This window comes from Carcharodon carcharias, chromosome 20 (assembly GCF_017639515.1).
Source record: "Carcharodon carcharias isolate sCarCar2 chromosome 20, sCarCar2.pri, whole genome shotgun sequence".
Lineage (NCBI taxonomy): Eukaryota > Metazoa > Chordata > Chondrichthyes > Lamniformes > Lamnidae > Carcharodon > Carcharodon carcharias.
Window position 1 is genome coordinate 33,032,054 of NC_054486.1, and position 26,788 is coordinate 33,058,841.

Sequence of the window (26,788 nt, forward strand, 5' to 3'; positions counted from 1 at the left end):
GAAGAAGCAGACACTGGGAGTGAATGGTGGGGCAGGGTGGGGGAGAGCAGGAGAGAGAAAGACAGTGGCGAGAGAGAGAGACAAACAGACAGACACTGGGCGAGAGAAAGATAGAAACAGACACTGGCTGGATAACAGGCACTAAGGGAAAGAGAGAGAGAAGGGAATTGCAACACATGTGGGGAGAGAGAGCAAGACAGACACTGGGGGTAGAGAAACATTCTGCATAAAACAACTCTTTCATCCCAGGTATCAGCCCACTGAGTGTTCTCTGAACTGCCCTATTTGCAGGTTTATCCCTTCTTGAGTAAGAAGACTAAAACTGTACACAGTACTCCAGGTCTAGACTCACTAATGCCTTGTACAGTTGTAGCAACAATTCCCTACTTTTATATTCCATCCTTCTTGCAATAAAGACCAACATTTCATTTGCCTTCCTAATTGCTTGTTGTATACTTGCATGTTAACTTTTTGTGATTCATATACAAGGACACCCAGGTCCCTCTGTACTGCAGCATTCTGCAGTCTCTCTCCATTTAAACAATACCGTGCAATCTTCCAACCAAAGTGGATAACCTCACGTTATAACCCATCTGCAAAATCTTTGCCCACATACATAACAAATCTATATCCCTTTGCAGACTCTTTGTACAGTGAGTCCTCACTATAAGTTGTGGTTGCATTCCTGAAAATCATGAATTTAAGTGAAACAACTTTATGTGAATCATGGGTTCCCATAGGTATCGATGTTAAAGCCAGAGTTAGGCATCTTCGAACAGTTGCTTCAGCTGGGCTGAGGATTTCTGAGTTTCACTGGCAGCTGGAATCACTGCAAAGCACCAGGGAGGATGAGAGTTTCCTGGATCCAGGGGGTGGCCACCAATAGGCAGCAAGGATAGCCATCAGGAAGAGGCAGAAAGTTTAGGAGTTTTTGGGGTATGTGCCACACTCAAACAGGTACTCAGCATTGGAGACTGCTGGGAGTGACGACAACTTGAAGAAGCAGCATAAGCAGACGATCACATTGAAGTGTTCTCACAGCAGCAATTAGGAGTAAAACCACTGATTAGCTTCACTTTTAATTGTTAAATTTTAGAAAGAAAAACAAATAGGACATGTATTCAGGATGATGGTAGAAGCTAAAATATCAAACTTAAGTCTATTTCTTGTAATGGAAAAATTTTACATTCAACAAATACAAAATTACTTTCACAGAATCACAGTGCAGAAGAGGCCTTTCGGCCCATTGAGTCTGCACCGACACGTGAGAAACACCTGACCTACCTACCTAATCCCCTTTACCAGCATTTGGCCCATAGCCTAGAATGTTATGACATGCCAAGTACTCATCCAGATACTTTTTAAAGGATGTGAGGCAACCCGCCTCCACAACCCTCCCAAGCAGCGCATTCCAGACCGTCACCACCCTCTGGGTAAAAAAGTTTTTCCTCACATCCCCCCTAAACCTCCTGCCCCTCAGCTTGAATTTATGTCGCCTCGTGACTGACCCTTCAACTAAGGGGAACCACTGCTCCCTATCTATGCCACTCATAATCTTGTACACCTCGATCAGGTCGTCCCTCAGAGTCTTCTCTGCTCCAACAAAAACAAGCCAAGTCTATCCAACAGAACCAGTAAGACTGTTTAGCAATAATTATGAACTTTGGACTCCATATAAAAACCCATTTACACTTCATTCTACAAGGTGTAACTTTTCCAAGGGTGTTTTTTTAAAAGTGAGATTAACCATGTAAGAATGGAAATGCTCATTAGTTAAATGTCCTTCAGTTGACTTCAATCTGGGGAGACCTCAACTACGCACCCTCTGGCGAAGTACAGAATCACTGACAGCAACTTCTGATTTCTGCATTTAACTGCATGAGACCATGCCAGAAGTTGCTCTCAATTTGAGAGGTGTAACAACTGTGAACATGACTGCAACATCTGAGCCGGTATGTCAGCACACTATATTTTAACACTAGTCTGCTGTACCATTGATTGAATTGATGTTCCCACGTACTGTTCCCACTCATGAAAGGATCAGGAACAGGAGGGAACAGTTATAAAGTAATTGGCAAAAGAAACAAAAGCGACATGAGGAATAACTTTTTCATGCAATGCATGGTTGGGGTCTGGAATGCACTGCCTGAGAGTGAGGTGGAAGCAGTTTCAATACGGGCATTCAAAAGGGAATTCGACTGTTATCTGTGAATGAAGAATATGCTGGGTCACGTGGAGAAAATGGGGGCATGGCACTAGATAAATTGTTTTTTTGGAGAGTTGGTGTAGACACAATGGGCCAAATGACCTCCTTCTGATAAAAACAAAAAAACTGCGGATGCTGGAAATCCAAAACAAAAACAGAATTATCTGGAAAAACTCAGCAGATCTGGCAGCATCGGCGGAGAAGAAAAGAGTTGACGTTTCAAGTCCTCATGACCCTTCGACAGAACTCAGTTCTGTCGAAGGGTCATGAGGACTCAAAACGTCAACTCTTTTCTTCTCCGCCGATGCTGCCAGACCTGCTGAGTTTTTCCAGGTAATTCTGTTTTTGTTTTGGACCTCCTTCTGAGCTGTAACAATTCTGTGATTCTGTGATTTCTCATCGAGATAAACCAATGTACAAGTTGAAATACTGTATCATAGATGTACAGCTCTGTGCATTCCTAGCTGGAATAACTTGCAAAATAAAATAAATCACTGAATATAACAGGAACGCTATATACATTGAAATTAAATAACACTAAATTATGCAAACAAGGCCCTGCGTAGCACAATTTCTGTGTATCACCCACAGCACTCTTGAAATTCAGCTCAATTTTTTGCTTGCTTTCCTTTCCCACTCTCTCTCTTTCACCTTTTCCACTCTGTCTCTCTTCTCTCTCTCCTTTCCCACTCTGTCTCTCTCTCTCTCCTTTCCCTCTGTCTCTCTGTCTCTCCTTTTCCACAGTCTCTCTCTCACCTTTCCTACTGCCTTTGTCCTTTCCCACTCTGTCTCTATCTCTATCTCCAGAGCCTGTCTCTTTCCTGACAGTTTACCCCTGTCCCAAAGTGTGCCGTGGATGAAACTGGGAAGGTGGGGTGCGCATGGAGAAAGTTGGAGGGACCGGGGAAGAAGCCGGGGGTGGGGGGTGGGTGGCACTCCTTCACTGCCCCCCGCCCTCAACCCAGGTTACTCACAGTAAGGCAGCCATCAGTTTCCTGTCTTTGCCCTGTGCATCATCTCCCGAATCTCAGGCCTCGCTCTCAACCTGCAGCCTCAGCCTCTGGTGACTGCAGCGCCAGCTCTGGCATCAGAACATGGTGGCAGCTGCTCCAGAGTTCAGTAGGGGGGCAGGGCTAGAGTGCAGATGATGTAAAATGGAAAATGGTGACATATATCATGAAAAAATCAACAATGTTACAGCGAAATTATTTATAGTGAGGACTTACTGTATTCGCCTCACAACTTGCTTTCTTACCTATCTTTGTATTGTCAGCAAATTTGGCTACAATACAGTCAGTCCCTTCATCCAAGTCATTAATCTAGATCATAAATAGTTGAGACCCCAGCACTGATCCCTGTGGTATTCCACTAGTAGTTAGTTTTCCAACCTGAAAATGATCCATTTATCCCAACTCCCTGTTTCCTGTTAATTAGCCTCTATCCATGTTAATATATCACCCCCAACACCATAAGCTCTTAGCTTCTGCTGTGATCTTTTATGCGGAATTTTATAGACGGCATTTTGGAAAACCACACACACTACACCTACATCTTTATCCACCCTGCTTGTTACCTCCCCGAAGAACTCTAATAAGTTTGTCAAACACAATTTCCCTTTCTCAAAACCATGTTGATTGTACTATGATTTTCTAAATGTCCTGCTATTACCTCCTTCATAATAGATTCTAGAATTTTCCAAATGTCAAACTAACTGACCTACAGTTTCCTGTTTTCTTTCTCCCTCCCTTCTTGAATATAGATGTTACATTGGCAACTAGCTGGCCTACATGTGACTCCAGATTCACAGCAATGTGGTTGACTCTTAATTTCCCTCTGAAATGGCTGAGCAAGCCACAGGTTGTATCAAACACAACAGAAAAGTTGAAGAAAAATAAAACCCAATGGACTACCTAGCATCAGCCTATGCACTGGAAATGATAAAGGCACAACCCAGCCCAGTTGACCCTGCAAAATCCTTGTGCCAAAATTGGGAGAGCTGTCCAAAAGCTTGACATAATCATGCTCACAGAATCATACCTTACACCCAATGTCCCATACTCCTCCTTCACCATCCCTGGGCTCATCCAGTCTCACTGGCCTTGTCCTGAGGTACCCAGCATCACAGATGCCAGTCTTCAGTCAACTTGATTCACGGCATGATATCAAGAAATGACTGAAGGCACTGAATACAGCAAAAACTATGGAGGCCTGGGCAACATCCGGGCTGTGGTCCTGAAGACTTGTGCTCCAGAATTAGTCCCAATTCTAACCAAGTCATTCCAGTGCAGCTACAACACTAGCATCTACCCAACAATGTGGAAAATTGGTATATCCTGTCCACAAAAAGCAGGGCATATCCAATCTGACCAGTTGCTGTCCTATCAGTTTACTCTCACTCATCAACAAAGTGATGGGAGGTGTCGTCGACAGTGCTATCAAGCAGTATTTACACAGCAATAACCTGCTCAGCAATTTGGGCTCTGCCAGGGCTTAGCTCCAGACCATATTACAGCCTTGGACCAAACATTGACAAAAGAGCTAAATTCCAGGGGTGAGGTGAGAGTAACTGCCCTTGACACCAAAGCAGCATTTGACCAAGTGTGGCAACAAGGAGCCCCAGCAAAACTGAAGTCACTGGGAATCATTGGGGAAAACTCTCCAAGGCAAATAAAACATTGGTGTTTATTGCAAGGGGAATGGAATATAAAAGTGGGGAAGTTTTACTGCAGCTGTACAGAGACATGGTAGATCTCATCTGGAGTACTGTGTACAGTTTTGGCCTCCTTATTTGAAAAAGGACAATCGTCTTAAGAAAGGAAATCTGCCATCCTTACCTTGTCTGGCCTACTCCAGATCTGCGGCAATGTGGTTAACTCTTAACTGTCCTCTGAAATGGCCCTGCAAGTCACTCAGTTCAAGGGCAATTAGGAATGGGCAACAAATATTGGCCTTGCCATGAAATTTTTTTTTAAAAACTCCTTCACTGTTGCTGGGTTAAAATCCTGGAACTCTTTCCCTTACAGCACTGTGGGTGTACCTATCCCACATAGATTGCAATGGTTCAAAAGGGTGGCTCACCACCACCTTCGTAAGGGCAATTAATGATGGGCAACAAATGCTGGTCTTGCCAGTGGCATCCACACCACATGAATGAACAAAAAAGTCACCAGGTGGAGAGAGACTGAGTATTTGTGGGGGTTGCAGGGGTTGGGGGATAGGGGTGAACAGGGAGTGGCATGTACTTGATTCTCACTGTAGATCTGTATAAAGGACACAAAATGGTCTTACGGAGATCAAAACCATTCATCCAGTCACCTGATGCCCAGTTCTTCCTTTATTATGAAGACATTATTGTTGTTTAGCTCTGTGAATAAGGTTAATACCATAGACAGTTTGTAGGACTGGTTCATACCACTCTCTACTTGGAGCAGATTCATAAGTCGATCCTGTCTGAAGTTGTGGGCTCAGTTTTGTTTACCGAATGAAGGCCAGCTCTTGACCTATACTAGGCCTGGCTATGGGAGCTCATGAGGAGGATGGGGACAATTGCTTACAGCAGAGAATGGCTTGCACGGTGATGGATAAATTTAAAGGAATATACCTTAAAAGTAAGCAATGGCAAAAATGCTGGAGTTATTTATATATTAATGCATTTTCAGACAAGCTGTTATGGTTAAAAAAAATATCGACAACATCTGTGGAGATTGGAAATGGTGCTTGAGGGTGGTTGATGGAACAATGCAGCCCTGTATGGAGACTTGAGGCAGTGCTGAATGCAGTAGTAACCAAGCAGGTGCTCCTGCTTTCTCCCCAGGGCTGCATCCTACCCATTGGACAAAGGACAGGACAAGAGGGCTGGAGAACAATGCAGGCCATTGCAGCCACTGAAAGTGCCTGATAAATGAGATTGTGCCTGTAAATGTGGGAGGGTGACAGCTTGGCCTGACTGCCTCTGGTGTTGACCAACCTCCTTCCACTCCTCCAAGAAATAGAAACAAATGTTGATTCCCCTTTGGAAAGCTTACTGTCAACAGACCAACTGGCAGGGCAAAATATTTGGCCTGAGGAACAAAGTGGAAACAGGACAAATCAAAAATTAACACTTAGAGGGCATTAAGAGGCAAACACAGAGAGTGAAAGTAAAATCATGCGTAAGCCTTACTGACTGGTGGTCAGGTAGGGTAGGGGAAATGGTGGTGGCAGTTTCCCTTCCTGAAAGAGATTTACTGAACCACGAGTTTTTCCAGCAATCCAACAGATTCCAATCATCTGTTCTGATAACGACACTTTCAAAAACAGTTCCTCTGACATGTCTTCCTTCTTCCTTAATCAATGTTTTCCACCCACGGTGATTGACAGGGCCCTCAACCGTGTCCGGCCCATCTTCCGCGCATCCACCCTCATACCTTCCTCTCCTCCCACATAGGGTCCCCCTTGTCCTCACTTTTCACCCCACCAACCTCCGCATTCAAAGGATCATCCTCCGCTATTTTCACCAACTCCAGCATGATGCCACCACCAAACACATCTGCCCTTCACCACCCCCCCTCCCCCGACTGACGGCATTCCGCAGGGATCGTTCCCTCCAGGACACCCTGGTCTACTCCTCCATCACCCCCTACACCTCAACCCCCACCCACGGCACCTTCCCATGCAACTGCAGAAGGTGCAACACCTGCCCCTTCACTTCCCCTCTCCTCACCATCCAAGGGCCCAAACACTCTTTCAAGTGAAGCAGCATTTCACTTGCGCTTCCCTCAATTTAGTCTACTGCATTCGTTGCTCCCAATGCAGTTTCCTCTACATTGGAATAAACCAAACGCAGGCTGGGTGGCCGCTTTGCAGAATACCTTCGGTCTGTCCGCAAGAATGACCCAGACCTCCCTGTCGCTTGCCATTTCAACACTCCACCCTGTTCTCATGCCCACATGTCCATCCTTGGCTTGCTGCATTGTTCCAGTGAAGCTCAACGCAAACTGGAGGAACAGCACTTCATCTTCCGACTAGGCACTTTACAGCCTTCCGGACTGAATATTGAGTTCAACAATTTTAGATCATGAACTCTCTCCTCCATGCCCACCCCCTTTCTGATCCCCCCTTTTTTTCCAATAATTTATATAGATTTTTCTTTTCCCACCTATTTCCATTATTTTTAAATGTGTTCCCATCCATTGTTTTATCTCTACCTTTTAGCCTATTTCGATCCCTTCCCTTCACCCCACCCCACCCCCACTAGGGCTATCTGTACCTTGCTTATCCTGCTTTCTACTCTTAATTAGCACATTCCTTAGATAATATCACCACCTTCAACACCTCTTTGTCCTTTTGTCTATGACATCTTTTGGCTATCTCCACCTATCACTGGCCCTCTATCCAGCTCTACTTGTCCCATCCACCCCCCTTAAACCAGCTTATATTTCACCTCTTTTCTATTTTTACTTAGTTCTGTTGAAGAGTCATACGGACTCGAAATGTTAACTATGTTCCTCTCTGCAGATGCTGCCAGATCTGCTGAGTTTTTCTAGGTATTTTTATTTTTGTTTTGGATTTCCAGCTACTGTAGTTTTTTGCTTTTATTTTAGATTCCAATCAATTGTGGCTTATTGAGTAGCCCTTTCAAGAGGTTCTGGGGTTCAAGTCCCACTCTAGAGGCTTGAACACACAATCTAGGCTGACATTACCAATGCAATACTGAGGGTGTGCAGCACTTCCAGAGGTGCCATCTCTTAGTTGAAACATCTGCCCCCTCATAGAAGATCCCCAGCCACCATTTCAAAGAAGAGCAAGGAAGTTGTTTCCGATGTCTTGACTAACATTTATCCCTCAACCAACATGGTTAAAAAAGGATAATCTGATCATTATCTCAAGTCTGTTTGAGGGAGCTTGCTGCGCACAAATTTTCTGCTCCGTTTACTATATATCAACAGTGACTATACTTCAAAAGTACTTCATTGTGTATAAAGTGTTTTGGGGTGTCCTGATGTTGGGAAAAACATCACAGAAGTGTAAGTTTGTTCATGCCATACTTAATTTTCTGGCGATAAATGACCATACTTATTGAATACAATTTCACACTTGCCTTGGCGGAATTTGAACTCACAACTTCTGTTGTTGCTGTTGTAAGATTGTTTGGTGGCTCACTAAGAGGTCTGAAGGCTTTGTGGTTGAACGTAAACCATTTATTGTTTACACACAATTATATGCACATCTCCAAGTTATAGCCCTAACTAGGTACTATCTCCATGCTGACATCTCTCAGGCTCTCCCTACACCACTCTGCCCCCTGTCTACTATCACAGGACTCTCTATATCATACTGTGGACAGTACTGTTCTCCAGTCCCATATTCATCCTTGTGATGCCGAACGCCCTTATGCTACAGTTGCTAGGCTACCACACCATACTGGGGCATGAATCAGGCAATTGGATGGGCATCTAAAAGGCATTATCATGTGCTAATTTTAATTAAATTAACATTAAACCATGGCATTTCTGCCACTAGTATGGAACCCAACCTGGACATTGCATGGGAAATGAAATGGGCAGAGATCTGGAGTAACTAGTCAACAATTGGCTTCACCCAATAAATGCCTATGAGTGGAGTACCTGAGTGGGCTCAAACGGCAGGAACTTTTGGGGGTGTTTTCATGACCAACTGCTGTAACTTTGGTGTAACATTTGTGAAAAACTCAGACACACGGGAGTGGGATCTCTGTCACAGTTACAACAGGCATTCTGGAGATCCCCGCTCCCCTTCCCATTGTAGGGAATTTCCACCCTGCACTTCTGTTCACTTTCTAATCTTTTCAAAAAGTCGAATTCACTTACGAGTCAACATGGTTCTCAAAGGACAGTACAACTGGGTACTGGGAGGTTTTGAAAGCACTTTCTGCAATAGCCTCAATCACATCCTGTTACAGAAAACATCAAATAACATATTCATTTCCAGTAAACAAGTGCCGTTTGTCATTCACAGCTGATTTACATTCTGAGATTGTTTGTATTGATCAGTTCATAGGGTGTCATAGGCCTTCATATGAACAGGAAAAGGCCGTTCCTCCCCTCCAGTCTGTTCCACCATTTAGCTAAACCACGGCTGATCTATACCTTGACCGCCATTGTCCCTTATACCCCAATACCCCATACAGCATACAAACAAGCGTTAATGACACACAAATCAATGTTAGTGCCCACAAACTAGTGCTAAGAACACACAAACTTGAGTTGGTGTCAACAAACTAATGTTAACGGCACACAAGCTAGTGTTAAAGGCACACAAACTGACATTAATGGCACACAAACTAACACATCTACATGCATGTACTCATATTTGGGTGTATTTGTGCATGTCTGGACATATGTATACGTGTTTGCTCGTGTATCTGTGTGAATGTATGTGATTATGCCTGCATGGGTGAACGTGTGTGCCTGCTTGTGCACACCCATGTGCGCTAATCCATGCAGATATATTCAAGTGTGCATTGGGTCAGAATTATTGTACCACCAGTTTTGGACATATAAACACAAATTTGAATGAACATTATAGAAGCTTACATCACGTTAACACTAGTTTATGGGCTTTAAATGCTAATTTTGTGTACTGTTAACATTAGTTTGTGTGCCGTTAACACCAGTGTCAGGGCACTAACACTAATTTGTGTGCCGTTAACACTAGTATGTGTGATGTTATGACTAGCTTATGGGGACCAACACTAGTTTATGAACTATTAACACTATTTTGGTGCCACCATCATTAACTGAGGGGTTTTAGTAATTGTTTAAACGGCAGCCACAGGTTTACACAGTTTGGTTATAATTTGGTTTTTACTATGTATTATAATTTTAATATTGTTCTAAGTGTTTTGCTTTGCTGGTTAAATACCTGAATGGAACCAATTCTTGGGTTACTGATCTGATAATCTGGTCAGGTAGATCAGCTACACGGTGATCTCACACTCAGACCTGGCCTTTGCAACATTAACCAGTGCATTGGGGGAGTCTCTTTTTGCATCTTACTAAAGAACCTCAGAAACCCATGGGAAGTGCCTCAATTCTTTTTGGAGCAGCACAATTCCACTGCAGAGACCAGGCAGGACTCATTCCTGATTTCAGACCACTGTCAGAAGATGCTGAGTGCTGAAGACCATATCCAACAGAGAGAGAGGAAACTTGGTGGGGGATTCACATGTCTCAATGAATCTACGTAACAAGGTCAATCACATCAAAACACATCTGGCTTGAGCCATCACCTCTATAAAACAATCTCAGTTTTTGCCAAGTCCTCTTACCAAGTGTAGAATTCATTAGGTTACCTTGAAGAGAATTTCTGTTGTCATAGTGAAACCATGCGTGATGATTGGCTCTTCATCTGGCGGCCGTCCTTTCCAACAGTCAAGCTCCAAACAACGACAGCCAGCGAGGAGGACCTGGCGATACATCTCTGGGGAGGAAATCCCAGAGAACTGGCCAGCTAACAGGGTTGAAATGGAAAGCAGAGAGGACCAACATCAAAGATAGAAATGCCCAATGAGGGTAAGAATTCCTTGATTAATGTACAAAATCTTCAATGAGTGTGTGGATTTATCAATGGTGCACATATTCATCAATGCGTACACATATTCATCTATGAGTACACATATTCATCAATAAGTACACATGTTCATCAATGAAGCACATATTCATCAATGAATACACATATGCATCAATATGTACACATATTCATCAATGATGCACATATTCATCAGTGTATAAATGTATTCATTGATGAGTACATATATTCATCAATGATGCACATATTCATCAATGAGTACACTTAGTCTTCAATATGTATTCATATTCTATGAGAGTATGTACTCTTCAATGAGTATTCTTCAACATATATTCATAAATATGTATGCCTATTCATTCATATGCGTATATATATTCATCAGCAAGTCTCCACATGCATGAACACATGTACTCATCTAAAAGTAAATATATTCAATGAGTGTACATATTTATAAATGTGTATTCATATTTATTAATGAGTGTACATACTCATGAACGTGTTAATGTACTCGCCAATGAAGCTACAGTGGACAAACAGTGAAAAATAATGGCCCATTCATAATTCAACTTTTGGCCTTCAGCTTGAATTTCTGGACCACTTTCTATCTATTAAAGTTTTGCCCAAACCTGCTCTTAAAATGTTTTCAGCACAAAGTAGAGCCATTGTATTTAACTTTCTTCCTCATTCATGCCCTTTGTAAACCGAATGCAGCAGGTGCATGGGAACACCACCAGTTGGAGTTCCCCTCCCAGTTCCATATCATCCTGACTTGGAACTATATTACTGTTCCTTTCAGTGTGGCTGGATCAAAATCCTGAAACTCCCTTCTTAACTGCACTGTGAGTGTACCTACACCACATGATTAAGACACACTCCCCAATCCTCCCCTTTCAGTTTCTATTTGTGTCCTCCCATGTTTTTACCAGTGAGGTAGGTGTTGTGAGAGGAGTTGATGAAGTAATGTGACAGAGGCTGCATCATGTCCTGATATACCGTCAGCCTCTCTGGGTATAGCAGACTGTTCTCTGGACCAGACAAATACCAGATCAGCCCCTCTGGAGATATGTGACCTGTGAAGGAACCAAAAGAGTATTAGGCCAGAGAGTGAGCTGTGTCGAACAGCTTCTAGTGAGCCCAAACCAGAGGCCCTGGCAGATGCACAATCCAGGGGAATTTACTCAAATATTTGTCCCCAAATTTAACTGTAAAAGGACAGTTTAATGGTCATCAAGCAGGTGTTTATGACAGTAACCTCATACCTCTCACTAAGGGTCTGTCATACCCCATCTTATCTCTTGTACTCCTCTCATTCCCCACTCACTCACTTTAGCCCTTTCATCCTTTCTCAATCCCTCATACCCCTCTCATTGCTCTCTCATTCCCTGATATCCCTCTGCAACAACAACTTGAATTTATTGAGTGCCGATAATGTAATAAAATGTCCCAACTCATTTTTCATGCATTCTTCTTCTTTAGTTCTCTGCCTGAAAGCAGGTCCTTGGTAATTATTTGCCAAACCATAACAAAATGCTTTGTTACCATGTGATTTTTTTACTATGTATAGGGTGAGGAGGCAGGTCCCAAGTCTACCTCAGCTGGAACCAGAATCGAATCCTGGGCGCTTGCCATTAATCTGATCCACATGCTCGCCATCTAGCCAACTGAGCTAGCCTGCTGGCCCTTGGGCTATTGAGGCCCTTAAGTGGCCAATTAATGGCCATTTATGGATCTTATCTCACCTTCGCTGATATTTTATCAATGACAAGGAAAGGCCCATGCCTTGTGGGAAGCCCAGAACATTTGGCTGCCTGGGCTGGTGTCAGGCAAGGCACGGGGATCTCTTATGGGGGTTCTCTTGGCCAATCAGAGGCATGCCTCCCCCCTTTAAGGTCAGTCCCCAGCACCTCCTAACCTTTCTCCTGGCTTCTTGAACACAGTCCACTTCCCTCCCACCCCCATGCTGAAACCCCTCAAACCCAGGCTTACCTGGTCTCTTTGACATGGTGGAACTACCTGTAATCACAGCAGTGGTCACCGCTCCCAGCTGGTGAGACTTTATTCTGAGAAAGGGTCAGAAGCCTCACCTTAAAGCAATTAGCGCTGCTCCCTGCGTGAAATTGCTGTGGGGCAGCCGTCAGTTGTTGGTGGGGTGGGGATGGGTGTTGGGGGTGGTGGGAGCTGCGGCATTCCCATAAAATCCAGTCCATTAAGTCACATGATGATCAGTGAGGTAGGTTTTAAGGAGCCTTTTAATGGAGGAAAATGGCATAGAGAGGCGGAGAGGCTTAGGGAGCGAATTCCTGAGCTTAAGGCTGAGGCAGCTGAAGACATGGCTAATGGAGAAGTGATTAAATTCAGGAGTGCTCAAGGGGCCAGAATTGTGGACATCACAATGAGCTCCAGTGCTGGAAGAGGTTACAGAGATAGGAAAGGGCAAGGCTATGGAGAGATTTGAAAATAAGGTGGAATTTTAAAATTGGGATGTGGCTTAACCAGAAGCCAATGTAGGTCAGTGAGCACAGGTATGACAGGTGAACGGGCCTTTGTGCAAGTTAGAACATGGACAGAGTTTTGAATGACTTCAAGTTTACAGATGGTAGAATGTGGGAGACCAGCCAGGAGTGGGTTGGAATAGTCAAGTCTAGAGGTAACAAAGACATGGATGAGGATTTCAGCAGCAGATGAGCTGAGACAGCTGTCAATATAAGGGCTGATCCTAGAAGTTGGGTGCTGGTATGTTTCAAGCCATGAAAAGCAACCCAGTTTCACCAGATCCTGGCCTCGCCAAGTCTTGGCCTCATCAGATCCCAGCTTCACCCAATCCCAGTTTCATCAGATCTCAGTCACCAGATCAGAGACAAACCAGATTCCAGCCAAACCAGATTCCAGCTTCACCAGGTCTCAGTCTCACCAGATCATGGACTCACGGATCCCAGTCTCACCCTGACATTGCTAGTTAGTGATATGAAATAGGACCTGGCTGAAATCTCTCTCTAAACACAGAAGCTCCATTGTTACCACAGCTGTGATCAGAGCTGGACAGCCCCAGACTGCAGCCTTCCAGAAATGAAGGAGAGCAGGTACGTTTCCCAACACCTGCAGAATCCATTCATCAAACCCACTACACAGAAACCAGTGGCACACAGCTCAGAATGAAATGCCAAACTTGTTCAACATTATAACACAAAGTGGCATAACACTGAAAAGAAAATGGATGGAGCCACTTCTAAAGAAGAAGGAAATAGAAATGGGTGAACTGTGGGAGATTTTTCACTCAGATTCATTGATAAACTGAACTTAACTCAGTGAAGATACATGAATAGAACAAAGCTTTCACCCTAGGTTAATGAGAATATGTGAACAGAACTGACCTTTGTGTGAATTCATTTTGGCAGGTTCATATTTGTCAATTAAATTCTGGATTTGTTCAGATTGCAATGGTTTAAAAAAAAAATCATTGAGCCGGGCATCTCTCTGTGTCTTGTTTATAAATGTAGACAACTGTTGTCGAGTCAAGTATGGCTTTACCAACACATCCCTGGAAAGACAAATAGATCTGTGAATTCAACTTACTGTTCCACAGGCTCGCTACTTCACAGGACATATAAATTCCTTTCAATCTCGCTATACCCACCCATTTATTCTCCTTTCACAGCCCATGTACACTCTAACCTGACATGGGCTCCACTCACCCATTTAATCTTCCCCCACAAACCATGTATAATCTTCCCTCCACTCATTGAAACTCCTCACTCAGCCAAATTTGTCTTAGTTTCACTGGTCAGGAAGTCAATGCAAGGGGGGGTCTCTGAATGCCTTGCTACCCTTTCTCACTGATTCTGGCCACCATCCCATCTGGGCCTCCCTCCTGGGATACAGTGGGCCAAGTGAAACCATGAGATAAACAGACAATAAAAACAGGGGAAGGTACTGTTAAGAAATGGGTTTTGATTCATGCAGAAGTAGGGACTTCACAAAGTTGCAGAAATCACATTTTAAAAAGTGCCTCACAGCAATTCGAAGATCTGATTAACCTCAGGCCTTGGGCACAGGTGGGACAGAAACTGTTTGAAGACTACTTCAGTGAAATCTTCTGGATTGATCAAGTCGGTCTGTATGAAAATAGTGAGAAAATAAAAATCAATAAACAGGGTTTTGGTTAGATGATATGACAAGCCTGGTGTTGCACTCCTGGGAGGGTGACTCTAATCTTTGGGAGGTTGTTATCTCCAGGGATTGTAACCTCTGGGTGGGCTGTAATCTCCAAGGGGACTGTAATCTTTGTGGTTGGAGGCTGTAATCTCCAGGGTTTGGGGGAGGACTGTAATATCTGGGGAGATTGTATTTTCTGGGGGACTGTAATCTCTGGAGTGAGAAGCTGTAATCTCTGGGGAGACTGTATTCTCTGGGAGGGCTGTAATCTCCAGGGAAGACTGTTATCTCTGTGGCTCTACAATCTCTGAGTGGACTGTAATCTCTGGGAAGACTGTAATCTCTGAGGAGACTATAATCTCTTGGAGGGGACTGTAATCGCTGGGGGTACTGCAGAAGGGAGACAGAAAGCAGCAAAATATAGGCCTGTAAAATGCTAGAATACATTAGTAAGGAGGTAATAGAAAGGCATTTAGAAGATCAGAATACAATTTGGCAGTGTCAACATGGTTTTGTGAAAGGGAAATTGCATTTGACTAATTTATTAGAGGTTTTTGAGGAAGTTAACAAGCAAGGTCGATAAAGGGGAACCTGAGGATGTGATGAACTTGGATTTCTAAAAGGCATTCGACAAGAACATAAGAAATAGGAACAGGAGTAGGCCATTCGACCCCTTGAACCTGCTCCACCATTCAATAAACTCATGGCTGATCTGTTTGTGTTTTGAATTCCACATTCCCATCTACCTCCGATAACCTTTGATTCCCTTGGCTAACAAGAATCTATCTACCCTTGCCTTAAAAATATTCAATGACCCCACCTCCACCGCCTTCTGAGGTAGATAGTTCCAAAGTTGCACAACCCTCCGAGAGAAAAAAATCGTCTCTCTTCATCTCTGTCCTAAAAGGGCAACCCCTAATTTTAAAACAGTGCCCCCTAGTGCTAGACTCATCCACAAGAGGAAACATCTTTTCCACTTCCACCTTGTCAAGGCCGTTCAGGATCTTATACACCTCAATCAAATCACCCCTCGTTCTTCTAAACTACAGTGGAAACAAGCCCAGCCTGTCCAACCTCTCCTCATAAGGCAACCCATTCATTCCAGGTATCAATCTAGTAAACCTCCTCTGAACCGCTTTCAACACATTTACATCCTTCCTTAAATGAGAAGACAAAAACTACACACAGTATTCGAGATGTGGTCTCACCAATGCCCTGTATAACTGAAGCATGACATCCTTACTTTTATCTTCAATTCCTTTGGTCATAAAGGATGGCACCATTAACTTTCTTAATTACTTGCTGTACCTGCAAAATAACTTTTTACTAACCTAGATCCCTTTGCATCTCGGGATTATGCAGCCTTTCTCCATTTAAGTAATACTCTGCTTCTTTATTCTTCCTGCCAAAGTGAACAACTTCACATTTTCCGACATTAAACTCCAGATCTTTGCCCACTTACTCAACCTATCTATATCTGTTTGCAATCTCCTCATGTCCTCTTCACAACCTCCTTTCTTACCTACCTTTGTGTCATATGCAATTTTTAAAAATGTACTCATTCATGGGATGTGGGTGTCGCATTGCCCATTCTAATTGCCCTTGTTCAGAGGGCAGTTAAGAATCAACTGCATCGCTGTGGGTCTGGAGTCACATGTAGGCCAGACCAGGTAAGGACAACAGATTTCCTTCCTTAAAGGACATTAGAAAACCAGAGGGGTTTTTACAACAATCAACAATGGTTTTATGATCAATTCCAGTTTGTACTGAATTCAAATGTCACCATCTGCCGGTGGGATCTGCACCCAGGACCCAGAGCATTACCCTGGGTCTCTGGAATACCAGTCTAATGACATTACCACTATGCTACTGCCTCTTCATGCCATCACTCTCCTCATCTAAGTCATTGATGCAAATTGTAAAATGTTGAGGCCCCAGAACCAACACCTGCAGCACTCCACTTGTCACATCCTGCCAATCGGAAAAAGACCCATTTATGCATACTCTCTGTTTTCTGCCAGCCAGCCAATCTTCTATCTATGCTAATATGTTACCCCCTACACCATGAGCTTTTAGTTTCTGTAATAACCTTTGAAGTGGCACCTTATCAAATGCCTTCTGGAAATCCAAGTATAGTATGTCTACAGGCCTCCCCTTTATTCACAACACATGTTACTCCTTCAAAAAACTCCAATACATCGGTTAAACATGATTTCCCTTTCACAAAAACATGCTGACTCTTCTCGATTACCTTGAGCTTTCAGGTCAGTTTCGCTGACCGTTGCTATGATTAGGAACTGCTGCTGACCTTCGGGCAACTTTGTGGTTCCTATATTTTTTTTGAAAGACCGCCAGAAAACTACGAAGCTGCTTGAAGGTCAGCAGCAGTTCCTATTTTGGAGCTAATTGGACAATGTGTGTGTGGAGGTGATGGGTGTGGGATGGGGGTGCAGTGCTGGGTGGTGGGTGGGGTGGGGTGGGGTGGGGTGGGGATTTGGTGGAGTGGGTAGAGGGCATGGGTAGTTGGGAAGAAGGTGGGATGGGGTTGGTGTGAGGGGGTAAGGGTAAAGTTGGGGATGGGTGAGTGGTGGGTTAAGGGATGGGGGATGTTGCGGCTGTGGGGAGGCTAGGTGGATTGGCAGGGGTGGTAGGTGGGGTGGGGTGGGGGCATTAGGATGAGGTGGGCGGGTTGGGGGCATCATTTTAGAGGTTTAGTACCACAAAATTTAATATTGTACACTTCTCAAAATTCTCTTTTGAATTTAAATCAACATATAACTAGCAGTCTAAATTCTCATTGTGCCCTGAGGTCAGTACTGGCAGGATGGCAGCCACCATTGACACCTTGGTCCAGGATATCTGTCATGCACTGCTAGGCGGGCTGAACTTCCTTGCTGACGCCCTACTTGGCCTCCAACAGTGCCAATGTAAGAGGGGTGTGGGGTAGCTCGACCTCACTGCAGCTTCCCCTTCTCCTCAAGGAGTTGGGCACCCAAAAGGAGGGGGATCAGCAGCCCAACACCTCGGGGCCATCCATCCAGGCGACTCCAGGAATGCCCAGTCGATGCAAATGCCCTCTTCCTGTGAACCCATCATCTCCAGCTCCACAAGCCAAGGGGGGGTGCATCTGGCCCACAGCAGGATACACATAACAGGCCGGGGACTTCCAGGTCTCGGCCCTCCAGAGGATGCCCGCCCAAGTCAACACAAACAACAAGGCGTAGCAGTCAGCAGGTTGCCTCCAGCTCCAGCTGTCGGGGGAGCACCAAGATGTAGTGACAGGGTTAGGAAGGCTAAGATGATGTAACTCTTTCGAGTACAAACCCGTTTCCATCTGTTTCAGATGAAGTTACATTGTTTCATAGTTTGCCATTGTGAGATTTGAACTCTTGATCTTGGGGTTACAAACCCAGTACCATAACCACTTGGCTATTTAGACCAAGCTAATAGAATGTAACTCTTTCGAGTACAAACCCGTTTCCATCTGTTTCAGATGAAGTTACATTGTTTCATTGTTTGCCATTGTGAGATTTGAACTCTTGATCTTGGGGTTACAAACCCAGTACCATAACCACTTGGCTATTTAGGCCAAGCCAAAAATAAGCCCGTTGGTTACATGGTGGATGATTTCAGGTATTTTCATTTCCATCTGTTCCTATTCAGATGAAGTTACATTGTTTGCCATTGTGAGATTTGAACTCTTGATACTCTTTTTGAGTAAACCTGTTTCCATCTGTTTCAGATGAAGTTACATTGTTTCATAGTTTGCCATTGTGAGATTTGAACTCTTGATCTTGGGGTTACAAACCCAGTACCATAACCACTTGGCTATTTAGGCCAAGCCGATGATGTAACTCTTTCGAGTATAAGCCCATTTCCATCTGTTTCAGATGAAGTTACATTGTTTCATAGTTTGCCATTGTGAGAATTGAACTCTTGATCTTGGGGTTACAAACCCAGTACCATAACCACTTGGCTATTTAGGCCAAGCACTAAGATGATGTAACTCTTTCGAGTATAAGCCCATTTCCATCTGTTTCAGATGAAGTTACATTGTTTCATAGTTTGCCATTGTGAGAATTGAACTCTTGATCTTGGGGTTACAAACCCAGTACCATAACCACTTGGCTATTTAGGCCAAGCACTAAGATGATGTAGTTGCACTGTATGGGTTTAGGTGTTAATCACTTGTACACAATGTTCACGATTGTAAGGAAACTGCCAGAATGTCTCCTTGTCTGTGGCTCCTTGTTATGATGAACAGTGTTTGTGTCACTCAGATGTGAAACCTTGGGCCCTACGCACAATAAAGGCAGGTGTCTCAGTCCAGGGCCTCTTCCCTGTGCAGTGTGTAACCTTCAGAGCAAAGTGATGGTCTGGCTTCACACTCACTGGACACATCAGTGATGCCTGCACCTCGATGGTGCTTATCATTGCTGCCAGAATGTCGCGGACAGGCGTCACAGAGTTCCGTCATTCTCGCTGTGTGCTCTCAGCATCTTTGAGGTGGGGCTGGCCCCCCCCCCCCATCTCTTCAGCATCTGTGTCCGGTGATGATGGGGTCCTGAAAGCTGAAGGCTGGCAAAGGATCAGATGCACTTAAAGTTTCATGATTGTGTGTCCATGATATGATCCTGATCACAGAGCACAAGCATGCTGCCTTCAGCCAGATAAGAGTTCAACATTCACAGAGGCAATGTATAAACCTATGGAGTGTCCTCACTGCATGTCGTGATCATCCTCCTGGAATCTTGCAACTATTAGGGCCTCTGCTGTGTCTCTATGGCATGAGCCTGAGCACTGAGGATATTGCACTGCCATCAGCCACACAGGAGTCAAACGTTGACAGATGCAAGGCGAGGATGTCAGGACTGTCCTCACTGATTCTCGTCATCACCCTCCATGAATATTGGGGCTATGAGGCCTCATTATCACGTCTGCCTTGTCTGGCGAGTGTGATGGCTTCATCACTGGCATCCTCACCTTCAAGGACCTCATCACCATCATCCCCTTCGACATCCTCCTCATCAGAGGAGGCATGCAGCTCTTCCATCTCCTCCTCAGCTAGATCCCCCTCCCACTGTTGGAGCGTCAAGTTGTGTAGTGCACAGCAAGCTAAAATGATGCACGACATCCTCTGGGGACTGTATTGCAGTGCTCCACTGTGGAGTCACCGGAACCTCATTTTCAATATGCCTAACATTTGCTCCACCAAGGTCCTGGTTGCGGCATGACCCCCATTGTACCGTCTCTGTGCTGCAGTCTGAGGCCACCGCATGGGGGTCATCCTCTGTGGGTAGAACTTGACACAAGGAGCCAACCCTGCAGCCTCTGAGGACCCTGGAAGATGTCATGGACCTGAGACCTGCTAAGGATGTAGGAGTCATGGACGCTCCCTGGGAATCATACGCAGACATGTTGGATGCATTTGTGGTGGTTGCACACCAGCTGAACACTCAGTGAGTGGAAACCCTTGCAGCTGACGTAATTGACTGCTTGTTACCATGGAAATCTAAGCGCCACATGAGTGTAGTTGATGGCACCCTGCACCTGTGGAAAACCAGAGATCTGCACAAATTCCAGCACTTGTTTGCTGGCTTGCCTGATCCTGGTTGAAATGCTCAAAATTCTGTGCCTTTGTAATGATAGCATCCATGACCTCCTGGATACACGTGTGCGGGGACGCTTGCGAGATCCACACAGGTCACCTGTGGAGCCCTGGAAGGAGTCACTGGTGTGAAAGTTGAGTGCCACAGTCACTTTCATGGCCACTGGCAGTGGATGTCCTCCATGTCCCAGTGGCACCAAATCCTGCAGCAGGCAGCATAAGTGACCAACCAGTTCCCTAGACATGTGCAGTCTTCAGCGACACTGGCTCTCAGTCATCTGCAGGAATGGCAATCAGCATAAAACCAATTTTCAGCCTTCTCGCCATATTGTCCACTCACGCCCACCATGATGCCCACTGCCAACAGGAGCAGACAATTCCAGCCTAAGAGATTGCTTGAAGGAAGATTTTACAAATCTCTATTCCATCCCAGGTTCACCCCAGGTAGTCTGTAAATTCACAATGTATAACATAATTTGCATGACAGTTTCTGTGGGAAGGGAAAACAATCCAGACCTTGAGTTAAGGATGTACTGAATTTATGTACCATGTATCATTATTCTCTGAAACTTTCAGAACAACAATTCAATCCACGTTTTCCTGAGCTGCTAGTAGATGTCTAATTGACAAATCCTGGGGATAGTGTTGTTAGCGTAAAAGGAGCAGGTACCATTTATGGTATATTGTGGGTTGGCACCTGAGAAGTCAGAATAGTATGGTTGTATTAGCTACAAAGTTGAATTGTTTTGTAAATGTAGTGATTTCTGTGTAGCCACTTTCCTAACATCAGTTGATTGATCTATGATTAATTATCCTTAGAGAATCAGCATTGGGCCTCCAGTTTCACCTTTGATTCGGCCATTCTGCTTATTACATGCAGGTGTAATGAAAGAAAGACTAAACCTACATTTATACAGCATCTTTCATGATGTCCCAATCACTTTACAACCAATTAAATACTTTTGAGTTGTAACTCTTTCGAGTACAAACACATTTCCATCTGTTCCTATTCAGATAAAGTTACATTGTTTGCCATTGTGAGATTTGAACTCTTGATCTTGGGGTTACAAGCCCAGTACCGTAACCACTTGGCTATTTAGGCCAAGCTATTTTCAAGTTGTAGTCATTGGTAATAGGCAGGCGATGTTATCAAATAACACAGCAGGCTTGAGGGGCCAAATGGCTTACTCCTGCTCCTAATATGTATGTTCTTATGTCATTTGGATGAATGACATGAGCTGGGCTAGATGGCCTTTCTCAACCATAATTATCTTGCGAATGGAGAGTGGAATCATGATTGGAGTTCTGTTTATTTTGCTGCTGATGGAAGTTTACTGAGCAGACTTTGTGGGGTGAAAGAGAGGGAACCAAAGATAGGAGTGAATGGCAAAAAAATAGAAAGGAAATGCAGAAGACAGAGGAAACAAGGGCTAGCAGCAAATAGGGCCATAGTACAAAAAAAATTTGTGAAAATATTAAAAAGACAAGTCTTAAGGCATTGTATCTGAATGCATGGAATATTCACAATAAAACAGATGAATTAACAGCCAAATAGATGTAAATGAGTATGATATCATTGCGATCATGGAGACATGGCTGCGGGGTAACCAAGTTTGGGAAATGAATATCCAAGAGAACTCGATATTTAGGATGGACAGGCAAAAAAGAAAAGGAGATGGGGTGGCGTTGTTAGTTAAGGATGAAATCAGTGTAATAGCGAGAGAGGATATTGGCTTAGAAAATCTAGATGTAGAATCAGTCTGGGTGGAGTTAAAAGGCAAGAAGGGATGGAAAATATTAGTGGGAGTTGTCTATAAGCCTCCAAACAGTAATGGTAAGGTAGGGGGTGGCATTAAACAGGATATTAGAGATGCATGTAACAATGGTGCTATAATAATCATGGGTGACTTTAATCTACATATAAACAGGGCAAACCAAATTAGCAATAATACTGTGGTGAATGAATTCCTGAAGTGTGTATGAGATGGTTTTTTTGAACCAGTACGTCAAGGAACCGACCAGGGAACAGGCTATCCTAGATTTGGTATTGTGCAATGAGAAGCGGTTAATTAATAACCTTGTTGTGCAGTGTCCTTTAGGGAACAGTGACCATAACATGATAGAATTCTTCATTAAGATGGAAAGTGAAGTAGTCCAAACCGAAACTAAGGTTCTAAATCTAAACAAAGGAAGCTATGAAGCTATGAGGCTGGAGTTGTCTAAGATAGACTTGGAAACTTCATTAAAAGGCAGATGGTGGATAGGTAATGGCTAATATTTAAGAAACAAACTTATTCATTGCAACAGTTACACATTCCTTTCTGGTGCAAAAACACAAGAGAAAAAGTGGCTCAACCATGGCTAACAAAGAAATTAATGATAGTATTTATCCAAAGAAGAGTCACATTTAGTTGCCAGAAAAAGTAGCAAGCCTGAAGATTGGGAGCAGTTTAGAATTCAGCAAAGGAGGACCAAGGGATTAATTAAGAGGTGAAAAATAGAGTATGTGAGTAAACTTTCAAGGAACATAAAAGCTGACTGTAAAAGCTTCTATAACTATGTAAAAAGACAAAGATTAGTTGTAAAAAGACAAAGATTAGTGAAGACAAATGTAGGTCCCTCACAGTTCAAAATGGGAATATTTATAATAGAGAACAAAGAAATGGCAGAGCAATTAAACAACTACTTTAGTTCTATCTTCACAGAAGAAGACACAAATAACTTTCCCAGAAATACTAAAGAACCAAGGGTCTAGTGAGAAGAGGGAATTAGTATTACGAAAAAAAATAGTGTTGGAGAAATTAATGGATCTGAAAGCCACTAAATCCCCAGGGCCTGATAATCTACATTCCAGGGTACTATAGGAGGCGGCCATGAAAATAATGGTTGCATTGGTTGTCATCTTCCAAAATTCTGTTGATTCTGGGAAAGTCTCAGCAGATTGGAGGGTGGCAAATGTAACCACACTCTTTAAAAAAAAGGGGAGGGAGAAAACAGGCAATTATAGACCGGTTAGCTTAACATCAGTAGTAGGGAAAATGCTGCAGTCTATTATAAAGGATGAGATAACAGGACACTTAGACAATATCAACGAGATTAGATAAAGTCAACATGAATTTATTAAAGGTAAATCATGTTTGACAAACCTACTGGAATTTTTTGAGGATGTAACTAGCAAAATAGATAAGGGAGAACCAGTGGATGCAGCGTATTTGGATTTTCAGAAATCTTTTGATGAAGTCCCACATAAGAGGTTAGTGTGTAAAATTAAAGCCCATGGGATTAAGGGTAATATATTGACATGGATTGAGAATTGGTTAACAGACAGGAAACAGAGAGTAAGAATAAATGGGTCTTTTTTGAAGTGGCAGGTAGTGACTAGTGGAGTGCCGCAGGGATCAGTGCTTGGGCCTCAGCTATTCACAACACATATCAATGATTTGGATGAGGGAACCAAATGTAATATTTCCAAGTTTGCTGACGACATGAAACTTGGTGGGAATATGAATGGTGAAAAGGCTTCAAGGTGATTTAGACAAGTTGAGTGAGTGGGTAAATACATGGCAGATGCAGCATAATGTGGATAAGTGTAAAGTTATCCACTTCAGTAGGAAAAACAGAATGGCAGAGTATTATTTAAACAGTGGCAGATTGGATATTGTTGAAGTACAAAGGGACCTGGGACTTTGTACACCAATCACTGAAAGTAAGCATGCAGGTACAGCAAGCAGTTAAGAAGGCAAATGGCTTGTTGGCCTTCATTGCGAGAGGACTTGAGCAAGGATCTCTTACAGCAGCTGTACATGGCATTGGTGAGACCATACCTGGAATATTTTGTGCAGTTTTGGTCTCCTTAACTAAGAAAGGGTATACTTGCCGTAGAAGGAATGTAGTGAAGGTTCATAAAACTGATCCCTGGGATGCAGGACTGTTTTATGAAGAGAGATTGGGTCGACTAGGCCTGTATTCACTGAAATTCAAAAGAATGAGAGGGGATCCCATTGAAACGTATAAAGTTCTGACAGGGTTGGACCGACTGGATGCAGAGATGATGTTTCCTCGAGTTGGGGGATCTAGAACCAGGGGTCACAGTCTCAGGGTATGGGGTGGGCCATTTAGGACTGAGATAAGGAGCAATTAATTTACTCAGAGGGTGGTGAACCTGTGGAATTCTCTACCACAGAAGGCTGTGGAGGCCAAGTCACTGAATATAGATAGATTTCTAGACTCTAAAGGTGTCAAGAGGTATGGAGAGACAGCAGGAGTATGGAATTGAGACAATCATACAGTTATACAACACAGAAACAGACCCTTTGGCCCATCGTGTCTGTATCGGCCATCAAGGACCTATCTATTCCAATCCCATTTTCCAGCACTTGACGGGTAGACCTGTATGCTATGGCATTTCAAGTGCTCATCTAAATACTTCTTTAATGTTGTGAGTGTTCCTGCCTCTACCACCGCCTCAGGCAGTGTGTTCCAGATTCCAGCCACTCTCTGGATGAAAAAATGTTTCCTCAAATCCCCTCTAAACCTCCTGACCCTTACCTTAAATCTATTCCCTGTGGTTATTGACACCTCTGCTAAGGGGAAAGTGTCTTCCTATTTACCCTATCTATGCCCCTCATAATTTTGTATACCTCCTTCAGGTTCCCCCTCAGCCTTCTTGGCTCTAAAGAAAACATCCCCAGACTATCCAGTCTCTCTTCATAGCTGAAATCTTCCAGCCCAGGCAACATCCTGGTGAATCTCCTCTGCACTCTCTCCAGTGCAATCACATCCTTCCTATAGTGTGGCGACCAGAACTGCACACAGTACTCCAGCTGTGGCCTAACTAGCATTTTATACAGCTCCAACATAACCTCCCTGCTCTCATATTCTATGCCTCCACTAATAAAGGCAAGTATCCCATATTCCTTCCTAACCACCTTATCTACCTCTAGGGCTGCTGCCTTCAGGATCTATGGACATGTACATCAAGGTCCCTCTGATCCTCTATACTTCCGAGGGTCCCAGCATTCATTGTGTATTCCCTTGCCATGTTGGTCCTCCCAAAATGCATCACCTCACACTGCTCAGGATTAAATTCGATTTGCCACTGCTCTGCCCATCTTACCAGCCCATCTACATTGTCCTGTAATCTAAGGCTTTCCTCCTCACTATTTACAACACCACCAATTTTCGCGTGATCTGCGAACTTACTGATTATACTTCCTATATTCATGTCTAAATCATTAATGTACACTACAAACAGCAAGGGTCCCAGCACTGATCCCTGTGGTACACTACTCATCACAGGCTTCGAATCGCAAAAACAACCTTTGACCATCAACTTATGCCTCGTGCCACTAAGCCAGTTTTGGATCCAATTTGCCAAATTGCCTTGGATCCTATGGGGTCTTACCTTTTTGATCATTCTCCCAAGAAAGACCTTGTCAAAAGCCTTACTGAAGTCCATGGAGATTACATCAACTGCACAACCTCATCTACACAACAAGTCACCTCCTCAAGAAATTCAATCAAATTTGTTAGGCATGATCTCCTCCTGACAAAGCCATGCTGACTATCCCTGATTAATCCCTGAGTCTCCAAGTGGAGATTAATCCTATCCCTCAGAAATTTTTCCAATAGTTTTCCTACCACTGATGTAAGACTCATTAGCCTGTAATTACCTGGTTTATACCTACTACCCTTCTTGAATAATAGTACCACATTTGCTGTCCTCCTGTCCTCTGGCACTTCTCCTGTGGCCAGAGAGGATTTGAAAATTAGTGTCAGAGCCCCTGAAATGTCCTCTCTTACCTCACACTGCAGCCTGGGATTCATCTCATCTGGGCCTGGAGATTTATCCACTTGTAAGCCTGCTAAAACAGCTAATACCTCCTCCCTTTCAATGATAATTTATTCAAGTATATCACAGTCCCCCTCCCTGGTTTCTACACCTACATCATCCTGCTCCATAGTGAACACAGATGAAAAGAAATTATTCAAAACCTCACCTACGTCCTCCAGCTCCATGCACAGATTGCCACTTTGGTCCCTAATGGGCCCTGCTCTTTCCTTGGTTATCCTCTTGCCCTTAATATATCTATAAAGTGCCTTGGGATTTTCCTTTATCTTGCCCACCAGTGTTTTTTCATGCCCCCTCTTTGCTCTCCTAATTATTTTTTTAAGTACCTCCCTACACTTTCTATACTCCTCTAGGGCTTCTGCTGTTTTCAGCCCTCTGTATCTGTCATAAGCCTTCTTTTTTCCCTTATCCAATCCTCTATATC

General features: G+C 43.7%; 1 protein-coding gene across 1 annotated transcript in view; it reads right to left on the minus strand.

The window, feature by feature from the left end:
- LOC121292315 (1-phosphatidylinositol 4,5-bisphosphate phosphodiesterase beta-2-like) overlaps positions 1–26,788 on the minus strand; it is a 138,949-nt gene that overhangs the window by 80,541 nt on the left and 31,620 nt on the right. Inside the window, 5 exon segments of the mRNA XM_041214167.1 lie at positions 9,034–9,116; positions 10,518–10,675; positions 11,677–11,823; positions 14,125–14,291; positions 14,765–14,865. Coding sequence (XP_041070101.1) covers positions 9,034–9,116; positions 10,518–10,675; positions 11,677–11,823; positions 14,125–14,291; positions 14,765–14,865 — 656 coding nt within the window.